At 36.9% G+C, this 19,238-nt stretch overlaps 1 protein-coding gene across 6 annotated transcripts in view; it reads right to left on the reverse strand.

Annotated features, from left to right (window-relative positions):
- The window catches only part of ASAP1 (ArfGAP with SH3 domain, ankyrin repeat and PH domain 1), a 145,833-nt gene that overhangs the window by 33,557 nt on the left and 93,038 nt on the right, over positions 1–19,238 (reverse strand). For 4 of the 6 annotated variants that reach the window (XM_038127152.1, XM_038127149.1, XM_038127151.1 and 1 more), the window contains 10 exons: positions 15,752–15,760; positions 15,092–15,192; positions 14,609–14,678; positions 13,364–13,451; positions 12,268–12,316; positions 6,442–6,605; positions 4,779–4,912; positions 3,627–3,718; positions 2,876–3,062; positions 435–520 (listed from right to left, as the gene is read on the reverse strand). In XM_038127152.1, coding sequence (XP_037983080.1) covers positions 435–520; positions 2,876–3,062; positions 3,627–3,718; positions 4,779–4,912; positions 6,442–6,605; positions 12,268–12,316; positions 13,364–13,451; positions 14,609–14,678; positions 15,092–15,192; positions 15,752–15,760 — 980 coding nt within the window. The remainder of the gene's footprint in view (positions 1–434; positions 521–2,875; positions 3,063–3,626; positions 3,719–4,778; positions 4,913–6,441; positions 6,606–12,267; positions 12,317–13,363; positions 13,452–14,608; positions 14,679–15,091; positions 15,193–15,751; positions 15,761–19,238) is intronic. The other 2 variants (XM_038127153.1, XM_038127150.1) reach the window with 1 other exon arrangement.

Here is a 19,238-nt window from a genome sequence, read left to right on the forward strand (position 1 = left end):
TTTTTCAAAGTCAATCTAGCATCTGTTCATAATTTTCTGAGAAAGATCCTTGTTTTCTACTCTTACAATTCCTTTGCACGTGTCCTGTATTTGGAACATTTACCTGCCATCCCTCCTGTACCTGAACTATTTTTTTTCATGGCTTCATGTCATCATGTGCTCTAAATCAATGTTCTCTCTTGCACTACAGACTTTTTCCTTTCATACTATTTTTATGTAACTGCTTTCAATGCTTTTAATCTACACATCCTTCCCTCTCTCTACTAATCAGGAGCACAAAGCTCAACTCAAAGGTACTAAACTATTCTCCTTTGAAACATATCTAGGGAGAAAGATTATAAGTGATGAGCAAACACCACCCAAGGCACTGCCAGCATAACTCTGAACATCCACAACTGTCATGTACAATTGAATGAAAAGTCAGCAATCCATACCAGTTTTGTACAAGGAAGTCAACCAGATGGAGAGAGGTTTGGTCAGCAGTCCGGACTGCTAAATGAAGTGCTGTCTCACCTGGCTCCTAAACACATGTAAAGAGAAGTTAGATTTCTGTCTTATTTATGCAAAGCTTGTATATCAGACCTATGAGATACATCTCCATCACTCTTTACAAGTCTTTCAAAAGAAAAATATTAGGAAATTATGATGAAAACGATTATTGTCTTTTTTATGTCTAAAAGGCACCATGTGCTTCAAAGGAAAATGGCATTACACTTCCTGAGATCTCAGCTTTCCTTAACTCAATTTTAACTTTCCCCAGCTGGATGGAATAACCCTGAAGAGCCTTTAACTATTTTAGCTACCAGTAACTGAAAGGGATCTTGCCAAGGAATATTGAGTAAGTTTGCTGTACTTGTTGCTTTACAACAGCCTGGTGAACACCAAGCAAAGTCACAACAATATTTCCTACAAAAACAGCATCACAAAAAATCACAGTCCCACACACATTAAAACTCTTACAGATTTGCAGGACAGTTGAAGTTGGAAAGGACCTGTGAAGGTCATGTAGACCAACCTCTCTGCCCAAGCAGGGCCACTGAAGACCAGTTGCCCAGGACCATGTCCAGATGGCTTTGGAATATCTCCAAGGACAGAGACTCCATATCCCTGGGGAACCTGTGCCAGTATTTGGTCATTCTCACAATACAAAAAGGTTTCCTGATGTTCAGAGGACACCTCCTGTGCTCGAGTCTGTGTCAGTGCCTCTGGTCCCATTACTGGGCACCACTGGGCTCCATTTTCTTTCCTACCTCCCTGCAGGTATTTCCATACAATGATGAGATGCCCCTGAGCCTCCTCACAGTGGAACTGTCCCAGATCTCAGAGCCTTTCCAGGTGCTCCAGACTCCCAGACACATTTGTGGCCCTGCATTGCATTCTCTCCAGCATGCCCAAGTCACTCTTGCTGTGGGGAGCCCAGATCTGGGCACAGCACTGCAGCTGTGGCCTCACCAGTGCTGAGTGGAGAGAAGGATCACTGCCCTTCACATGCTGGCAATTGTCCCCACGGCCTGGAATGCCACTGTCACCTCTGCCACAAGGGCACCCGACTGGCCCAGGTTCACCTTGGTGTCCAGCAGGACCCCCAGGTCTCTTTAGGCAGAGCTGGGTGGTTCCCAGCACAAAGTTGGTGCATGGGACATTTCCCCCATATCCAGGGTTTCTCCTTGTCTAACTTGAATTGAATCATACTTTATTTTCTATACATATAATATGCAGTAATGCACGAGAAATTAATGAAATCTAAATTTAGATTAACTCCTATTGATCATAAAAGAAAAGTAAAAAAGCATACAACAGTGTATATACTTAGAATTAAAGTCCTAATTAAAAAATATCATTTTATTAAACATCAGAGAATGTACAGAGGAGAATGCTGCTATAAATATCCTAACTGCAAACTGCATTTCAATTAGTGCTCATACCTTTCTAGAAATCACTGCCTGGAATAGCTGGGAAGACTGAGGAGCTAATTCTATGGAAACTGCTGTGGATGACAAATACAGAAAGCTGACTTTGCAGTCAGAGAATTTGTAATGTGTTTCCACGATAAGCACTCTGTGATAGCTCAGGTGCTGAGACTATACTGAACTTATGCCTTCCACTGAACACACACAGGCACTGTGTCCTTTGCCAGCTCAGCTATTTTCACACAACTTGTTGAAAACATTCTCTGACATGTCTCCAGGTTGGGGGAAAACATTGCTGAGCAAGTGGTTACATGGTATCAATTATCTATTATCAATAAAACCAGGTTACTTTGCTCATGATTAACATTTGTCCATGGCTAATTGACGTCAACCTGGACTGATTTTTCCAAAAATTGTTACTGATTTCAGAAGGAAGATTAAGTACTCATAACTTGATACACACACACTGCAAAGAATCTTCCAGGTTGAAAGAAACTGTACTTCTGTGAATGCCTCCTCAGAAGCTGTGAAGTCATCAGATTTATTCTTTCCTCATCTACAGTGAACAGAGACTTGCAGACATTCAGAAATGTGGTCCTTCAGCCACTATTTTAAAAGCAGGCACGATACTGTATGTGGAACCAGGTGACCCTGGGCTATCAACTCTGTTCTTTGGGACTTTTCTAAAAGAGACACACTGCAAACCAGGTGCTTTTCAACACACTATAGAGGCACCAAAACAGTGTATGATACCACTCTTGCATTTCACACACCTTTAGAACAATTGATGATGAAAAACAAGGGTTCTTTTCCCTCCCCATAAGGATGCAACATTAAGGAAAGGAAGAAAAACCTTATCATTTTCATCTGTCATTTCTTTTATCACCTAAAGTAGCAGCCCCAGATCCTGGGCATTTTACAAATACACATGATTTAAATAGTAATCGTTTACCTGATAAGCTTACCTGTCCAGGCTCCAGCAGTGGCTCCATTAGCTCTACCCCCTCTGCATAGACTTGAATTAGTGCAAGTAAATCCCTGGATTTGACAGCCTCAAGTAATTCACTCAGTTTAGCTGCTGCAGATGCACAAGTCTTCCTAGAGAACTTATGATCTACATATTTAGCAGTGATAAATTCTTTACGTGCAGTCCTGTGGGGTGTGAAAATAGAGCTTGCTTTAGAAATTTTTAGAAAAATGGGTCAATGATTATAATTTAAAATCACCTTGTCTAACTTGGAAGCTGAGAAGAGACGAAGAAAACTATCTGATAAAAAGTGTGTTATTTATTGTTACACTGCATGTCTTGCTTGCAAACAAGCCCCAGATATGGAACATTGTCATTTTTATCCTGTCTTCTTGTTATATACAAAAATTACTCTGACTGTGGGGACTAAGACCAAAGAAAAAGCAGAGCTAGTGCCACGTAATCCACTGTGTTTATCATCTGAGGGTTTACTACAAAACTCAAAACAATTCAAGAGTCAAGTAATGCACCTTGAAACCCAAACGAAGAGTTTTCTACACAGGGAAGTTGAGGTAGTAAAATGTGACTGTATGACTGGAGACCGAACTTCTAAGAAACTCCACAGTGGGAAGAAAAACCTCTAGTCCAGCCATCAGTGCCTTCCCCTGGCTTGGTTACTGTTTAAGACACTTTACATCACAGATATATTCCACAGAAAACTTAGAAGAGTTTAAAGATTCAGTACTTACATATCACTTGATGGACTGGGTTTAGGTGAAGGACTAGGTAAATTCCCTTCCATAATATCATTAAAACTAGTATTTCCTACATTCTTGGCCAGCTGAGATAAGAAAAAGAATAAATAAGGTGAGGACTTTTGGGGTCTAACAGCAACCTAACAACAGGACTATTAATGTGCATTTTCCACACTATTTATATAAGATGGAAAGCACAGGACTGAAAAATGAAAGCCCAATGATTACATGCAGATACGGAGTAATTAAAAAGAGAAAAATGCTTCTGTTATGCCAGAACTTGTACAATAGACTTCACAGTCATAAAATTATTTGCATTTCAAGACAATCTGCCTCCCACATGAAACCAGAATGAGGAACCAGCAGCATGAACAGTGAAATGGTGCTGGTACACTGACCAGGAAGCTGCTTTGGGAAAGCAGCTCAGTCCTACTGAAGATCACGCTTAGTTAAATTTAATTTAGATTACTAGTAACTTTGCAAAAAGTCTCAAAATTTTACGAAGAGAGAAAGTGGTAAAATTGACCCCCTACCCAAAACCGGATCTGCCTTACATCTTCTCTCAATTTCCCTGTAGAAAATTTCTGTAACAAGTGTCATCTTTTAGGCCAAACACAGCTAGAGAGATAAAACTACTGCAACTGTTTCTTTTTGACTTGTTTATATTTTTCCTTTGGTTTTTTGGGGTTTTTTTTCCCTTTTTTTTTTTGGTACTCTCACATCATATTCCTTTCATAACTTCAATATTACATGATTTCATCCATCAAATTAAGATTCCTTGAATACTTTTCTTTTAGAATTAGCAACAGTCATTCTCCCTTGCCAAGTCAAATTAGCTTCATGTTTTAAATCGCATGAGCTTTTAGACTGCCGTGATTTTGGGTCAAGATCAGCTATTGAGAGCAAAATTCTGATGGCACTAATTACAACGGATGTCAAAATGAGAAGTGACAAGAGCATCAATAATATATAATAATATATAAATGTGCATCTGTAAATTATCTAGAGAAAGTTGAAGAAGAAACTCTGCAAAAACACATTCCTTGAAAAAGATTAACGGTAACTTGTACATTTTGGTGCTTCCTACATAAATGTCAACATTTGACTGAAAAACCCCAATACTAAAGAAATATTAAAGAAACTTACCAAGAGTTCAGACGTTCCTAATTTGTCTAATTCCAAAGACTGGATTCGAGAAATATGGACACCCATTTCCCTGTGTATTCCAGAACACTCAATGCAGGTTAAAATGCCCAAATTAGTCGAAAGCCATGTTGGATCTGCACAATTGGAAACAAACTATTTAATAAAAATCCAAGAAAAGGTTTGCAGTGGTGGTAAGAAATGTGTTCTGAAATGATTCCTTATTTAATGTTTCAAAGAATGAAAATAAACTAAGAACATTGCATACTTTTCTCCAAACTCTAGTGCAAATTTAACCACAAATTGCTACCAATGGAATGCAGTATTTCAGATTTAGGAACAGACCCAAAAGCACTGAATTTAGACTTATTCATTCATACTGAATGAATGTTTTTCAATACATTTCATATTTGTTTTCTATACAAATTACTTCCTGTTTTTAAAAGTAACAGATCATCTAAATTTGACAACCTCTGAAGTTTTAAAATTTACTTCTTAAACTTTAAATAGTCCTTCATAAAAGATTAATCATAGTGCTTTCCAGTATGCAAAACAGCAGCATGTTGTAGAAAATTTGAGGAATGCTGGCTAGTCCAGGAAAAAAAAAAAAACTTTAAAAATGCTGTCATGGAGGAGATCTGCATGTAATATTAGAATAGATTTTATACTACGAATGCTACATAAGAAGCATGACCAGTTTTTAAGGAAAAGAAAAAGCTTCAGACATACTTTGTGCACAAATTAATCACTTCCTCGACTTTAAATTGTAACTGCTGAAGCATTAAGCCAAGAGTTTTGAAGCAGCAAGCTGGAGTACAGAGGTGAAGCTTAAAACTTTACTACAAATTAAAAGATGAATGAGAACTGTAATCTGAAGTTTCTATAGCTTTACATAATGAAATAATTGAATGAACTGGTTCCAAGATTTGCCATAATTATATCCCAGTTTGTAATTTTATCTAGCTATTTCAAATTTAGATTAGTTCTGCATCAGCAAGCATCTGCAAGATACACACAATCTACTCAGTTCCAAATGAGCATCACCTTCTTGAAGTGTCCCTTTGATGAGAAAGCTGCAACAGCTGCCAGCTCCCACACCAGCTCAGTCCTACTGTGACCAGCTGCCCCTTCTCAAGCTCTGAGTGCCACATAACTGACCTGTACTCTGTACTTCTGACGATATTATCTGATAGGATTTCAACTCTGGGTCTCATTCTTTGCACAAGACTACTTATTCTGCCTCTGAAAATGATGCTGCAATTCCAGTAGTCTCGTGACAAGATAAAGCCTCAGAGCAAGATCCTGGCCAGGTCAATTTTTCCACAATCATCGTCTAAATATTACTCACTTCTACTTAGTAGCATGCACAGGATCAGTGATGCCAAGCAACTTCCATTCAAGTGCAACAAGCATCTAGACACAGTGCAACAAGAACAGTTCAAACTCCAGAGGGGCTTGAACTGCTGGAAGTAAGCACAGACAACATACAAAAATATTTTAGTGAATTAAATGGAACTAATGTAGGAAAGTCATATTTGTTCTTTTAAAAACAGGTTGAAGACTGAGAAACATCACTTAGAAAATTAGTTTGCACTCTACAAACACTTCTTTGAAGAAATTACTTTGCTCCCAACAAGACGCTGATGACATGAACAAATGGAGATACCTGGTGAGCCACAATCACAACAGACTTCATTTCCGGGTAATCTCTGTATGTCATCAATAATGGCTTTTGTCAGATCCTCTAAACTGTTTTCACCTGTGCTCTGCTCTCCACGGAATGCCATATTTAATGCTTCTTCTTTGCTGTTAGTCAATACTGATATCCATCTAGCACAAGATAAAGACCTTAATGAAGATCTGCATTTGCAAATACATGTTAATCTATACACTGTAGAAATCTTGCCAGGAACAAAATATTAGTGGGACTACAGGGAAGGACTGTATTGGGGGAGAGAATGAGGAGGGGGAAAAGTGAGAGACAAAAAAGAAAGATTTGAGAAAAGATAAGTAAGAATGAGAAGAGAGAAATAGTCTTAATTCTAACATCCCTTTGGTGAACAATTTTAAAGCCAAGTTCTCAGGTTTCTCAAATAAGCAGAAGCTGTGGAAGAGAAAAGGGGCTCCTGCAAATTTAACTGCTTTAAAAGGTGCCCAAAATCTTCCTAAACTCTCCTTCTTGGAGAAAATGACAACCCCTACTTTCTCCAGTGTGCATCTTTCTCTTCACAGAGCAAACAGCAAACACCCTGGTGCATGTGTTGATGTCTAGTTGCCTTTTAAATGCAAGTCTCTGTGCACTAATCAGAGTCAAGACTGTAAAGGCCAAATAAATGACAATTGCTGTGGCAACCAAGGGATAAAGGATGACAGGAGAGTAACAGTACCAAGAGCCAACACAAAACTTTAGGAGCAACAGCTGAGTGCAATAAATCAAAACTCTTTAATGGTATCTCAGGCAATATTTCCTCCCCTCCCAATCACTCTGCAAGTTGTTGCTTACACATAATGTTTTAATTAAAAACAAACAAAACCCCTTCTCAGCAGCTGCTGTGCTCCATGTGGAAGTAAGGAGGGGAAAGCAGTTCCACTAAGGACCAAGCACATTGCAGATGCAGTGTTGCCAACTTAGAAAAAAGAGCGAGTTAAAAAGAAATCCTCACAGGTAGAGTGATTTTAGATAATTTTAGATCTATTGCAAATATTTTATTTTTTTAACGCAGATGATGTTGTAAATTGGCAGTGTCCTCAATGCATTTCATGTTTACAATATTCTGCTATCATCAGTCTTCTGAAATATGCAGAAATGGTTATGGTCATCTAGACAAACTAAGAGAATTTCAGATTGAAATTCATAATTTCTCACTGAAATAATAATGAAAAGATTAGATTTAAAAGGTTTCAGAGGGAAATTTATGTGTGTAATCTTAGAACACAGATTCAGAGCCTGAACTAACATATGGGCATTCCATATTATACACTTCATGCACGTTTTTAAAAAATTTTTATGTGCATAAAATAATCTAGGAAGTAGTGCTTAAAATGCTTTAGAAGTTTTGAAAAATCAACCTTAGGAATAAAAGAGAAATTGAAAGTCTTGAACACAAATTTGCTCCAAAGTTTACATGCTGAAAACAATAAAGGTACATTAATCTTTCTCATTACATGAGAAGAACCCACATTAGAGGGCATTCTTCTGCAATTTTAATGATGAAATTTAATGTTATTAACAAAAGAAGAGGCAATGGTGTCTTGTTTCTAATATTATAACAATGTTTGGTTAAACACGGAGAGTAAAATAATTAAACTCAGACAAACAACAATTATTCTGACATTTGTTTATAATTTTTTTAGAGTTATAATTTGATTAGTTTGTTAAAAAGGCAGAATTTGAATTAAACTCAACTGAGCAGTAACAATTAAAAAATTATTAGATGCAATTAAAACAAAAACAACACAACTGAGCCAGCTGTTAGTTTGGTATAGACTTCCTTATTACAAGTATCTAAACTGCCAGAGCAATCATTATTTTGGTTGTGCTTGATCAGGGAGAAGGAATCCTCTGTGCAGGACTGTCACTGTGGCACCCGTGAGTGACAGCAAGAGGCACCACAGTGGCAGCTCTTTCCTCACAAGCACAAGGACAAGGACAGACATCTCTGAATGGCTGGTGCTGCTTATCAAGAAGTGCCCAGTTGGTCACCAGGCCTCCCTGGCAGGCTGCACACTCAAAAATAAACAATTCAAGTCAGTAAATATGGAAAGTTAACTAAACATTAATAGTTTATAAAACTTACTCTAACTGCTCTTCTTCTCTTTTTCTTATCTGTATTAGTATTTTTTGTTCTTCCTTTACTAAAAAAAATAAGAAGTATTTGCTGGCAGTATTTCACAATACTGCCAGTGCCAAATAAATAGTCAAAAACCTTCTGGTAATACTTTGTAGTGTTCTTTCAAATGCTTTAAAAAATAATCAAGTCTCATAGAATTGCTTTGTCTTCTTGTTTTAGGACAAGAGGAAGTGACCTCAAGTTGTCTCAGCAGACATTTTGATTGGATATTAGGAGAAAAATCCTTTATAAAATGGGCTTTTAAGCACTGGAACAGGCTTCCTGGGGAAGTGGTTGGGCCACCATCCCTGGAGGGCTTTAAAAGATATGTGGATGGGGTACTTGGGGACATGGTTTAGTTGTGGGCTTGGCAGACTTTGATTAATGGTTGGGCTCAATGATATTAAAGGTCTTTTCCAACCTAAACTAGTCTGTGATGCTATTCTACCTAACAAAATAAACTGGTGGTCCAATCATCTGTTAAACTTTTTCTTCTGAATATCAGCAGTTTCTTATAATCCTTTAAGGCATTTTGTTTGCTGGAGGTTCACAGTTTTGAAGAAACAAGGCTAAACAAAAATCTGGCATCCCAGGTGCCTCTTCAGGAAATAGAAGGAGTTTGTCAATCTTGCATGGACCAGACTTCACTCACATTTGTCTTATTTTGCTTTGGAATTTTCAAGTCAATAAAAATCCCTCCCTCAAGAGTAAGAACCAGTCCAATAGTTGGGTTTTTTTTGTTTTTTTTTCATTTTTCAGTAAAAATTTATCTCTCCTGACAATAGCTATTGCAACACCGTTGTTTCCAGGTAAATGCATAATCAGAACAAGAATTGCATAATATTTTTCAATTATTGACATATAACTTTTTTGTATGGAAGAAGCATCAGAGAGTATCAATGCCTTCAAACCCAGTCTTTCCAAGGTGAAAAATGTCTGAGGACTGCTGTTAAAAAAACAGAAACAGATGTCTGTGTCTTCATAGAGAACTTTCTAAATCTAGCTTTGTTTATAATCCAGGCATTTCCTGCAGGTAAGAATATGCTCTTGACCTTCAAAATCAGGGTAGAAAAGAGCCCAAAGCTCATCACCAGAGTACGTTTGGTCCTATCCACAACTTAAAAAAACCCAAAAAACAGAAATCAACCATTATTGTATTTGTTAAAAAAAATCAGGTTACTTTTCCTATAATCTACACATAAATTTCTATTTTCATGCACATACAGAAACAGACTATCCACATACCACTTCCCCTAACAACTGTATTTTATTTACTAGAGAAACTAATAATCCATTGAGAACTTAAGGACTGTCAATCAACAAACAGCTGCCTGGATAAAAATCAAGAAAGGCCCTGGCCTGAAGGAAATGTTTGAGGGGAAGCAGTAATAAACCTGTAACAGAAAGTAACAGTGCTGTGGATTTTAAAAATCTCCTTATGAAAAATATTTTAGTTTGAGGAGCTACTTATGGAAGCAGGGTAAAATGGTACTAGGAAAATGTATGCAAGACCAGTTAAACTAGAATAAAAAGAAATACATCTTGTTTTTTTCTCTATTTAGATATGAGTCTATAAGGAAGGTGATTTGAAAATCTATTTACATATTTTCAATTTGTTCACAAAGTAAAAAAGACAGAACAGAGGCAGCCCTAAAGCGCTGTAGAAAGGATCAAGAAAGAGGCACACCTATACCAGGCAGGAGGAAATTGAAGCAAGAGGATGACAATCTGACTGAGGAGTTACATCAAGCAGTTCCTGCAGAACATCCTTAAATACTGAGGTTGGAAGTCCATGGGGTGCTGTTCCCATGGCACCTTAGCTAATGAAGCTTTTTAGGGCCCACTCAGTGGCTGCACAAGAAAAACAGAACATTTGGTGGTATTGCAGTTTCTCATCAGCACAATTACACTCATTCTGGTTCCTCAAGGGAGGCAGAGGGAGGTGCTGAACTCCTCTCTGTGCTGACCAGAGACAGGACATGAGGAAATGGAACGAAGCTGCATCAGGGGAAGTTCAGATGGGACACCAGGAGAAGGTTCTTCACTGAGAGGATGGCTGGCCACTGGACAGACTCCCCAGGGAAATGGCCAGGAATCCTGTGAGTGTTAAAGGAGCATCTGGACAATACCCTTAGTCACATGATTTAGTTGTAGGCAGCCATGGGAGGAGCAGGGAGTTGGACTCAATGATCCCCTAAGGATCCCTTCCAACTTGAGATATTCTAGGGTTCTGTATCCCAAAGCAAGTAATTTTCTCAACCACTTGACTTTAGAAAGACAAAATTTCAGTGTTTCTAACAGGAAATAAAACCAGCCTGGAATTTCAAAACAACCCAACAGGTAGCCTGCTAAACTAAATTTATCTGCCTCTCAGAAGAAGGATACTGCTAATTTATTCTTCCCCTACCTCACTCATGTGCTAAGACAAAAAATCCCAAACAAACCACTTCACCTGTTAAATCAACTAATACAGTAAAAAATCATTTGTGGTGGAGTACCAAAAACTTATGACTCATAAGAAATAACAGTATTTTCTTCTTGACTAAGAATATTACTGGAATAATTAAGTTCCAGGATGAATGCAGCAATCATGACAAGCAAGTCAGCTTTGCACTGTAAGAGCCAACAGAAAGCTGTGGAAGTCCAGAAGGAAATAGCTGCACAACAAAGAATTCTCCAGGCCTTTTATTTCACCCATGACTCCCCAAGGTTGAGCTGTCAATGCCACTGCCACCCAACACTACCAAACACGTGAAACACCCTACAAACATCCCCTTTAAAATACACATGGAGCAACTCAGTCTTCCACTAGAATGTGGATATTTAAGGAAAGAATGAGGTAGCCTTTGCTGTCCTCTTCAGTAGTAACTTTATTTCTTGCACTTTTAGGTGTTGAGCATTAGAATACATGCACAACACACATCTGGTGACACAGGAGGAAAAATCAATGGTACATGGTTCTCAGGAAATAATGACGATGCAGTAGGAAGAAAGATTGTTTAAAAGGAAATAATCTAATTGGAAGCATGCATTAAATGAAGCAAGTTCCTGGGTTCTGAAGTACAAATCTCAGAGATGAGTGTTGCCATTTATTTCTAGGCCTACAATAGAAAAAATGCACTGCCTGTAGACATTTTCCATGTGTCATATGGAGGTCTTTTATCTATTTATTTATTTATTATTACTATCTATTTATTTATTTATTATTATTATTTATTATTATTTATTTATTATTACTATCTATTATTTTATCTGCTTACTTTCAAGGAAAAGGTAGGAGCAAGAGGAAAAGAAGTAACTGCAGAACAGGGTTGACAGGGAAGATTTGAGAACAATTTAAAAATATTTCATTTGAATCCTAATAATCTGATGGACAATATCATCCCAAGCACTTCACATAAACCAGGTACTGGCAGGATAAACAATCTAAATGGGGTTTGGTTAGTTGAGTTTGGTTTGGTTTCAGTTTTAACATTACTAGGTTTTAAAGGAGCTCTGTAGTGTGACTCAAAATAGTTTACATTTATAGATTCATAACAGCAGGAAAAAAGAGACAGTAGGCACTACTTATGCATTAGCTGAGGAAACTATTTCCACTGTTATGTGTGATTTTACATATCTCTATTGGCAAAATCAACTTGAAAAAATGTAAACATTCTTACGCTACGTATTCCTGCTCATCTTCTGCTTGAAAGTGGTATGTTCTGTTATCTGAAAGAAAGAAATACATCTTTTCATGTGGCACATGATAAAAGTTAATGTCTACATATGTGGTACTAAAGCCTATTTGGCAGCTAAAGCCTTCAAGAGCAATTTCTCTTTAAATGCATCATTAATCCTTTATTCATAGCTATGGATAACAAAAAAAAAGGAAAATGAAACTGCAAATTTTTATTTGCACCAATTTTATGTATTTTAAAAGTCTTAAGTTTTGAAATAATAAAAAAATAAATACATGGATCAAATTTTACCCTTTCAGAAGTCAAAAGAGAAATATAATTAGGAGAAGAGGGCAAAATTAATTTGTTTCTTTTATATAGTTTTTCCCTCCAGTTGAGCCAAGAAAATTGTTTCACTAACCAACAGATGAAGACATGAAGTGGCTATTATCTCCCACAGTCAAAGGTTTCCTAGACTGTCCTTTCCAATACAGAATGTTGGAACTGTTTCTTGGTTAATACTCTGTATGTAAAGTCTGAAAACACTAAGTTGACTCATCAAAAGAGTTTTTAAAACCAGACTGGATACAAACACCTGCTGTACAAGACCAAAATAGGAAGAAAGGGAACCACGTGAGCTTTAATGCTCAGAAGACAAGGCACTACCAATTTTCAAACAAAGAGAAATATATTTTAATGTAGGATAAGAGAGAAAGAAATTTGGTCTCCTTGTCTTCCTCATTCCCTCAAAAAGCAGAATAATGTCTGAAAAGCAGAATAAAGCCAAAGGTCTTTCTCCTTTCCTGGTGGATACAGATAACACATGTTCCACAAAGCTGTTCAACATCTCTCTGAACTTAAGGAGCAGCACATATGCCGTCACAAACAAACAGTACCTATGCCACATCTACACAGAGAAAGGTTCTACATCCATTTGCTCATCATCAGAAACAGAGGCTCTGAATACTCATGAGACACTGTATGTGTCTGGACACAGACCTGAACTCTGAGCTCTAGCCTTGTGCTCTACTCAAAGGCTCTTGCAATGACATTTTCAGAAACCCCAATAGTACAAGATGGTGCTAAAGCTGCTACATACGTGATATTAGATCAAAGGACTTCTTATCTTCAGCATTTGGCTTCACCTGGCAGGTCAATAAATTCAGTTTAGCTGGTTGCCTGTTGGACTAAAAAGAAAATTCATTTTATTTTAAAAATGTATTGATTTAGGATTATTTTCCCTTTCTGGGAGTGGGCATGTATGATATTACTTAAGGCTTGGATATGCACACACATCCGCCCTCAAAAAGCAGGAGACCAGCATCACTTGGTCTGATTTGGTCTCTCAAAGTGGACACACTGCTAAAACTAAAAAAAATTAAAATCTTCATGGTCTCATTTTACCTGAAAGGGATGAAAATAAAAACCTCAAATTTACAATATGCTAATATTAATAGTTTTTAATTGCATTTCTTCAACAAGGGCAAAACTATAATTCAGTTTTTCATTACAGAATGCCCAAGTTCCAAGTTTCCTCCCATTTTAAATAAATCAAAGATATAATCCTAAAACTTTAAAATGGAAGTGGAAAGCTGAAGATCTGGAGTTTCAGAACTCTGGATAAATAGCAATACCAATATTCTGTGCTGTAATGAAGTCACTTAAGATATGATAATTAAATGTCTCTTTGAGGAATTCGGGGTTTATACAGGTAGTAAGCTTTAGAAACTGAGGGCTCTCAGTGGAATTTGGGGCAAAGGGGGAAAAGCAGTGAGGAAGTGGGACAATCTCCTTTAACAAGAGCAACTCCTGTGCTTGTTTCCAACAAGTTTGTGTTACACTTTACCACTGTTTTACAGTGTTACACAGGTTTAGCACTGCCTCCCCCAGGATCACCTTCGTGCTACCTCATGACTGAGCATTCCTAGGAAAATCCTTCAGATATATGCCTGATTCACTGTGAACAAAACTTCCCAGCATTCCAAACTTTCAGTTAAAAGTACTCAAAATACTAAAGACCTTCACTCATCTCTCAGACTCTAACCTAGTATCAAATACTTGCCAAGTTCCCAAATTATGTGGCTCACATGTATACCATGAGAATCCTTATAAGCAAATCCATCTGAAATCCAAATCCATTATTGAGAAGTCTGTTCAATACATTTGCCATTTTCTTATTAAACTACTGATAAATTAATTTCATAAGCTACAGTTTCACAAAATTTCAACAGTCAGAAGCTGAAGTAACCTATCCTTTTTGCAATAGCCTATTAGCAGCAACAGATTCACCAGGAAAGAATAATGCTATTTATTGTTTTGATATAAAGGTATAAAAATAACTTACCGTTGCATGTGAGATGGTAAGAATTCCATTTTTCACAGTGCACTTCCTTCTTTGCCATACTTTCCTTAACCTAATAAGAATATCATTTCACTTTTAGTAGGTAGATGTGACTTCAAAATACATAAATATCATTATAATTTTGAGACGATTAGCTTTAAAAAACAAACAGATGCAGTCAAAACTTTACTAAATGCTTCATCAAAAAAACCTTGGAGATTTGTGACAAATCTTAATCATCTTTTATAGAGTTATAAAGACAATAGCTTTCTTTTAACCATGACTATTTTTTATGCTTGCTTGTCATGCTTTTCATATTTGCTACTTTAAATTCAGTTCTGTGGTCAGGCTTGAACTTTGGAACTCACAAGTACTTGTGGCAGGAGCATTAGGAGAATATGCCTGAAGCACCCACAGTAGAAAGCTGTTAAAATTAGAGCCTGAATGTAGCAGTAGATTTCACTATTATGTGCTACCAGAACATACCCATCACTCTTCTTTAAAAGATAACCTTTCTTCTCACTGCCATATTCCTTATTCCCCTGAAGCTGATGCATACTGTACCCTCCTTGCCTGCTCTGTGAATCCTGAAAAAGGGAAACACAACATTAACATTCTCCTGATGTGCACAGTAAACTTTCCTAACCTTTAAGCCTATTTTATTCTTTCTTCTCTTCAACATCACAAATTCATAAAGATTAAAAAAGGAGAACTCCTACTGTATGTTTTACATTCATAGGAGAGCTTGCTTTTACACCACGTGATCTTGAACTAGATGCATGTTCAAGATTTAATCAACACATTAGGCCTTTGATGCAAATATGCATCTCAGAACAAAGACTTTTAGAATACAGATATTTAATATTGCACAATATTATAAGCTAAAGTAAAAGGCTAAGATATAATTTCAAAAAGAAAACAACAGAATTTAGCATGCATATATATAGAAACACATATATAAAGAAAGACGAATGATAATAATATTTTTTCAAATATAAAATATGTTTAAGTAATGAATTTTAGTGAATGAAGTCGACTGAAATAACTTTTGGCCTGATCTAGTGAAACAATTAAGTGAAATGGATTAACTTGTTACAAGCACATTAGAAAAAAAAATCCCCCAAATTCATTAAAACATTGACTTACTCTCCTAGACTTCGATCACGAAAGGCAAAAGCAATAGAGGAAAGAGAAAGCAAATAATTTGAAACAAGAATTATTATTCATTTAAAAAAACATGTTCCTTGAGCATAAATGTTATAGCCCCCATTGCTAAAACAATGTTTCCCCTTTCTAAAGACACTAATAGAGAGAAGGCAAGAACTATTTTTTAGGCATACTGGTTTTGTCTCATCCAGTAACAAAATATCAAAACAAAATTCCAGGCAACCTGGCATATATGACATTGGCTTCACAAAACACCTAAGAGGACTGCAGGATCAAATTTTAATACATCTTCTAATCTTTGTAATCTTGAAATTGCCTAAAACTATAGTTATATTGTATCCTCCACAACAGGAGCTAATTCTGAATTTCCATTGAAAAAGATCAGGCCCAAAGTTAACTTTTAATTTTTGCAAGTGTATGCAAAAAGCTGTATTTAAGGGCACATCAATTTGTTTCTGAAAACTGTGAAACAATAACCTGAAAAACATCTGACAACATCCCACCAAAAAAAAAAAAAAAATTGAAAAGAATAAGAAGTTCAATTACTCCCTTCTCAATAACCTTTCCCCTTTAAAGCAGACTTTCTTACTATCACAACCAATATATATTGAAGATTACTCCCTCTTGGTTTATCCAGAGTGCTTACAATTGGTTTTCATTTTGTAACAAGTTTGATACAGAGTTTAGAGAAACGCTTTGGTGAAACTGGCAGCTGTGGCTGGAAGCTCTTACAAGCTGGGTGCTGCCAACAGGGCTCACATCACCCCAGTCAGCAGCTCAGTTTGTTAAAAGCAAATTTCAAATCCCCATGGGAATTAGGGAATTAATCCTGTTGGTATTAGTATAGGATAGAACATAATGAGATATAGTTCTTGTTGCAAGTAGTACATGAGATGGAGATTTGGGGAAATAAATCAAAATGTAAAGAAATAATTGATGAAACAGACACAAAACATGATTCCAAAAATTAGCTATATTCAACTTAATGCTGTTAAGTTACATTTGCAGCAATAATTAATAGACAAAAATAGGGAACAGAAGCCTGTATTAAAGGCTTGGTTTCTTTTAAAATTGAAGCTTCTTAGGAGATGAGCATTTTGCAACATACAAGATCAGATGCTTTACACAATTAAAAGTACACTGGTATTCACTAAAACACTTTTTCCTAAAGCCATAAACCGTAATAATTTTCCAAAATTTGATAATTCTTGCACAAGGTAACAAAATCTTCCCCAGCTTGACATGAGGACAGCACAACAGTGGCCACAAGAGACACTGCCTGTAGCAGAACCAATGTCAATGGTACTTCCCGCAGCACTGGCACTGCTGCCCAGCCCAGGATTCAAACATGGTCAAGATGTGCTCCTCCAGGAACCAGGCAATTGCAGTGATTACAGTAATACCTTTTTCACTGATAAAAGGACAGGTATGCCACAAAAATGTGCAAGGTCATTACAGATGCCCATAATGCTAAATAAACCCCTTGAACAAGTGCAACAGTGGAACAGGAGCTGTATTTTGAGACTTCAAAAATGTCAGGACATCTCACTTCTCTCACAGCAGCTCTAAAGAGGTTAAAGCTCGCAGAATTTACAATCTGGACAGGAATCACTAGTTTCAATTTCCTTCTCTCAATCAAAAAAACTGTTAACTATCAACAACTAGGGCCTCAATTTTATTATTTCAAACTGCTTCCCTGCCAAAGCAATGTTTGATACGAATACTTGAGATTTTTTTACAAATCCACTGGAGAAAATCCCATTCATTTAATGTTCTTCAATAATTCCATGAATCCATCGATTTTCCATCAATGAGATTATAGTGCACTAATATAATTGGGAAAATGTATACTTAATCATAATCCACCAGGCCATCTGTCACAATAATAAAGCCCAGCTTTATGTACTTGAAGATTTGGATACACACAGTGATGGAGGCTGACTGGTGAAAACTCGGGCCACATCAGGCTTTGCTGTCTCTTACCAAGGAGTAATGCATGCTGACATGCTGCTTCAGGAGCACACACTGAATACCTGAGTAACACATTGTTTTATCAAGCTCCTCAATTTCTGCCAGCATCATTACACTCTGACTCATGTCACGTAGCAGAATCTCATGACTGAAAGTGCTCATGTTGATTTTGAGACAGAAACTTGAACACCAATGTGATCAAGTGGTTATTTTATCAAAAAAAGCAGATTGTTTCATTACAGCAGTTCTCTATCTCTCTCCTGTGAATTGCCTGGATATCTGAGAATCACAACATTTCTCCTTTTTCTTCTAAGACACAACTTCAATTCTCTTCAAAACAAATACTTTATTTTTTTACATTTATAACTTTATATACATATATTATACACAAATACACACACAGAATTTTTCAAGAGTCCTAGAATTCGTCCAGACTGCAATTACAACCAGAACAGTTGCATAGTTTATTTTGGTGATGCCTGTGAAGCTTCTTCATTTCAACATGAATTCAAGTTTCAAAATTTGACTTCACATTTAAATTTGACTTATATATTTTAGATGAGGTTTTTTTTAACTATATATTTTTTCACTACACATACAGGAAATAGGTAACCAAAAATCCAAACATTATATTTCACTTGTTACTCTGCCTCATAATAATCTATGAGCAATTTTGAAACTTGACTTGTGTGGACTGTACCATATCCAGCCATGAATGCACAATACACTTCTGAAGAACATCCACCCATTTGTCCTACTTTATTTCCAAGAACGGGCTGATTGTCAAGAAGCATGAACTCAACAACAAATGCAGCAGGAGAGGAGGAGAGGAGGAGATGTTTTTCTTTGCTTCCCAAATAATCAGCTTGTGGAAGAAAAGATACATGAGAGGAGAGCAAGTCTTGCTGCTCTGTGTGTTGGGAATCAATTCCTGATGCAGAATGAGCAGGAGTTATGTTCAGAGTGATTTAGATAATATAGGGAGATGACAAACATAATGCCTGTATGGAAAGCTGTCTAAGTGTTCAGAAAGAGATCTGGTTAGTCCATGTGCACATTGCAGATGGAAGGGAAAAAAATACCAAACTGAGAATCAGGAAAGACTGTAAAGTATGAGCTAAGGGAAAACTGAGCATTAGAAAGAGCTGACAGCTTTTACAGTAAATTGGGATCTAGCTAAAGGTGCTCTATGGTACTCCTCTCAGCATTTGTGCCATGCAAGAAATTCTAAAAATCATGTAGAGTGTGGTGTAAGGCTGTGTTGTCCTTCAGAATGGTGGGATTAGAGATGCAGGAAGAGGAACAGCCTCCTGGCCAAGGTTTGTCTGCTATATGATGTACACCTATGTTATGTAAGCACATATAAGCAAGCATTCAAAAGAAAAAAAAACACCACTGTAAGGAATTGTCCTTCATTCCTTACTAACTGGGATTCCACATTAGTTAATCTTCTAACTTCAAGCCATACATCTACACACAGTGGCCATGAACACAA

Source organism: Motacilla alba, chromosome 2, assembly GCF_015832195.1.
Source record: "Motacilla alba alba isolate MOTALB_02 chromosome 2, Motacilla_alba_V1.0_pri, whole genome shotgun sequence".
NCBI classification, from domain to species: Eukaryota; Metazoa; Chordata; class Aves; order Passeriformes; family Motacillidae; genus Motacilla; species Motacilla alba.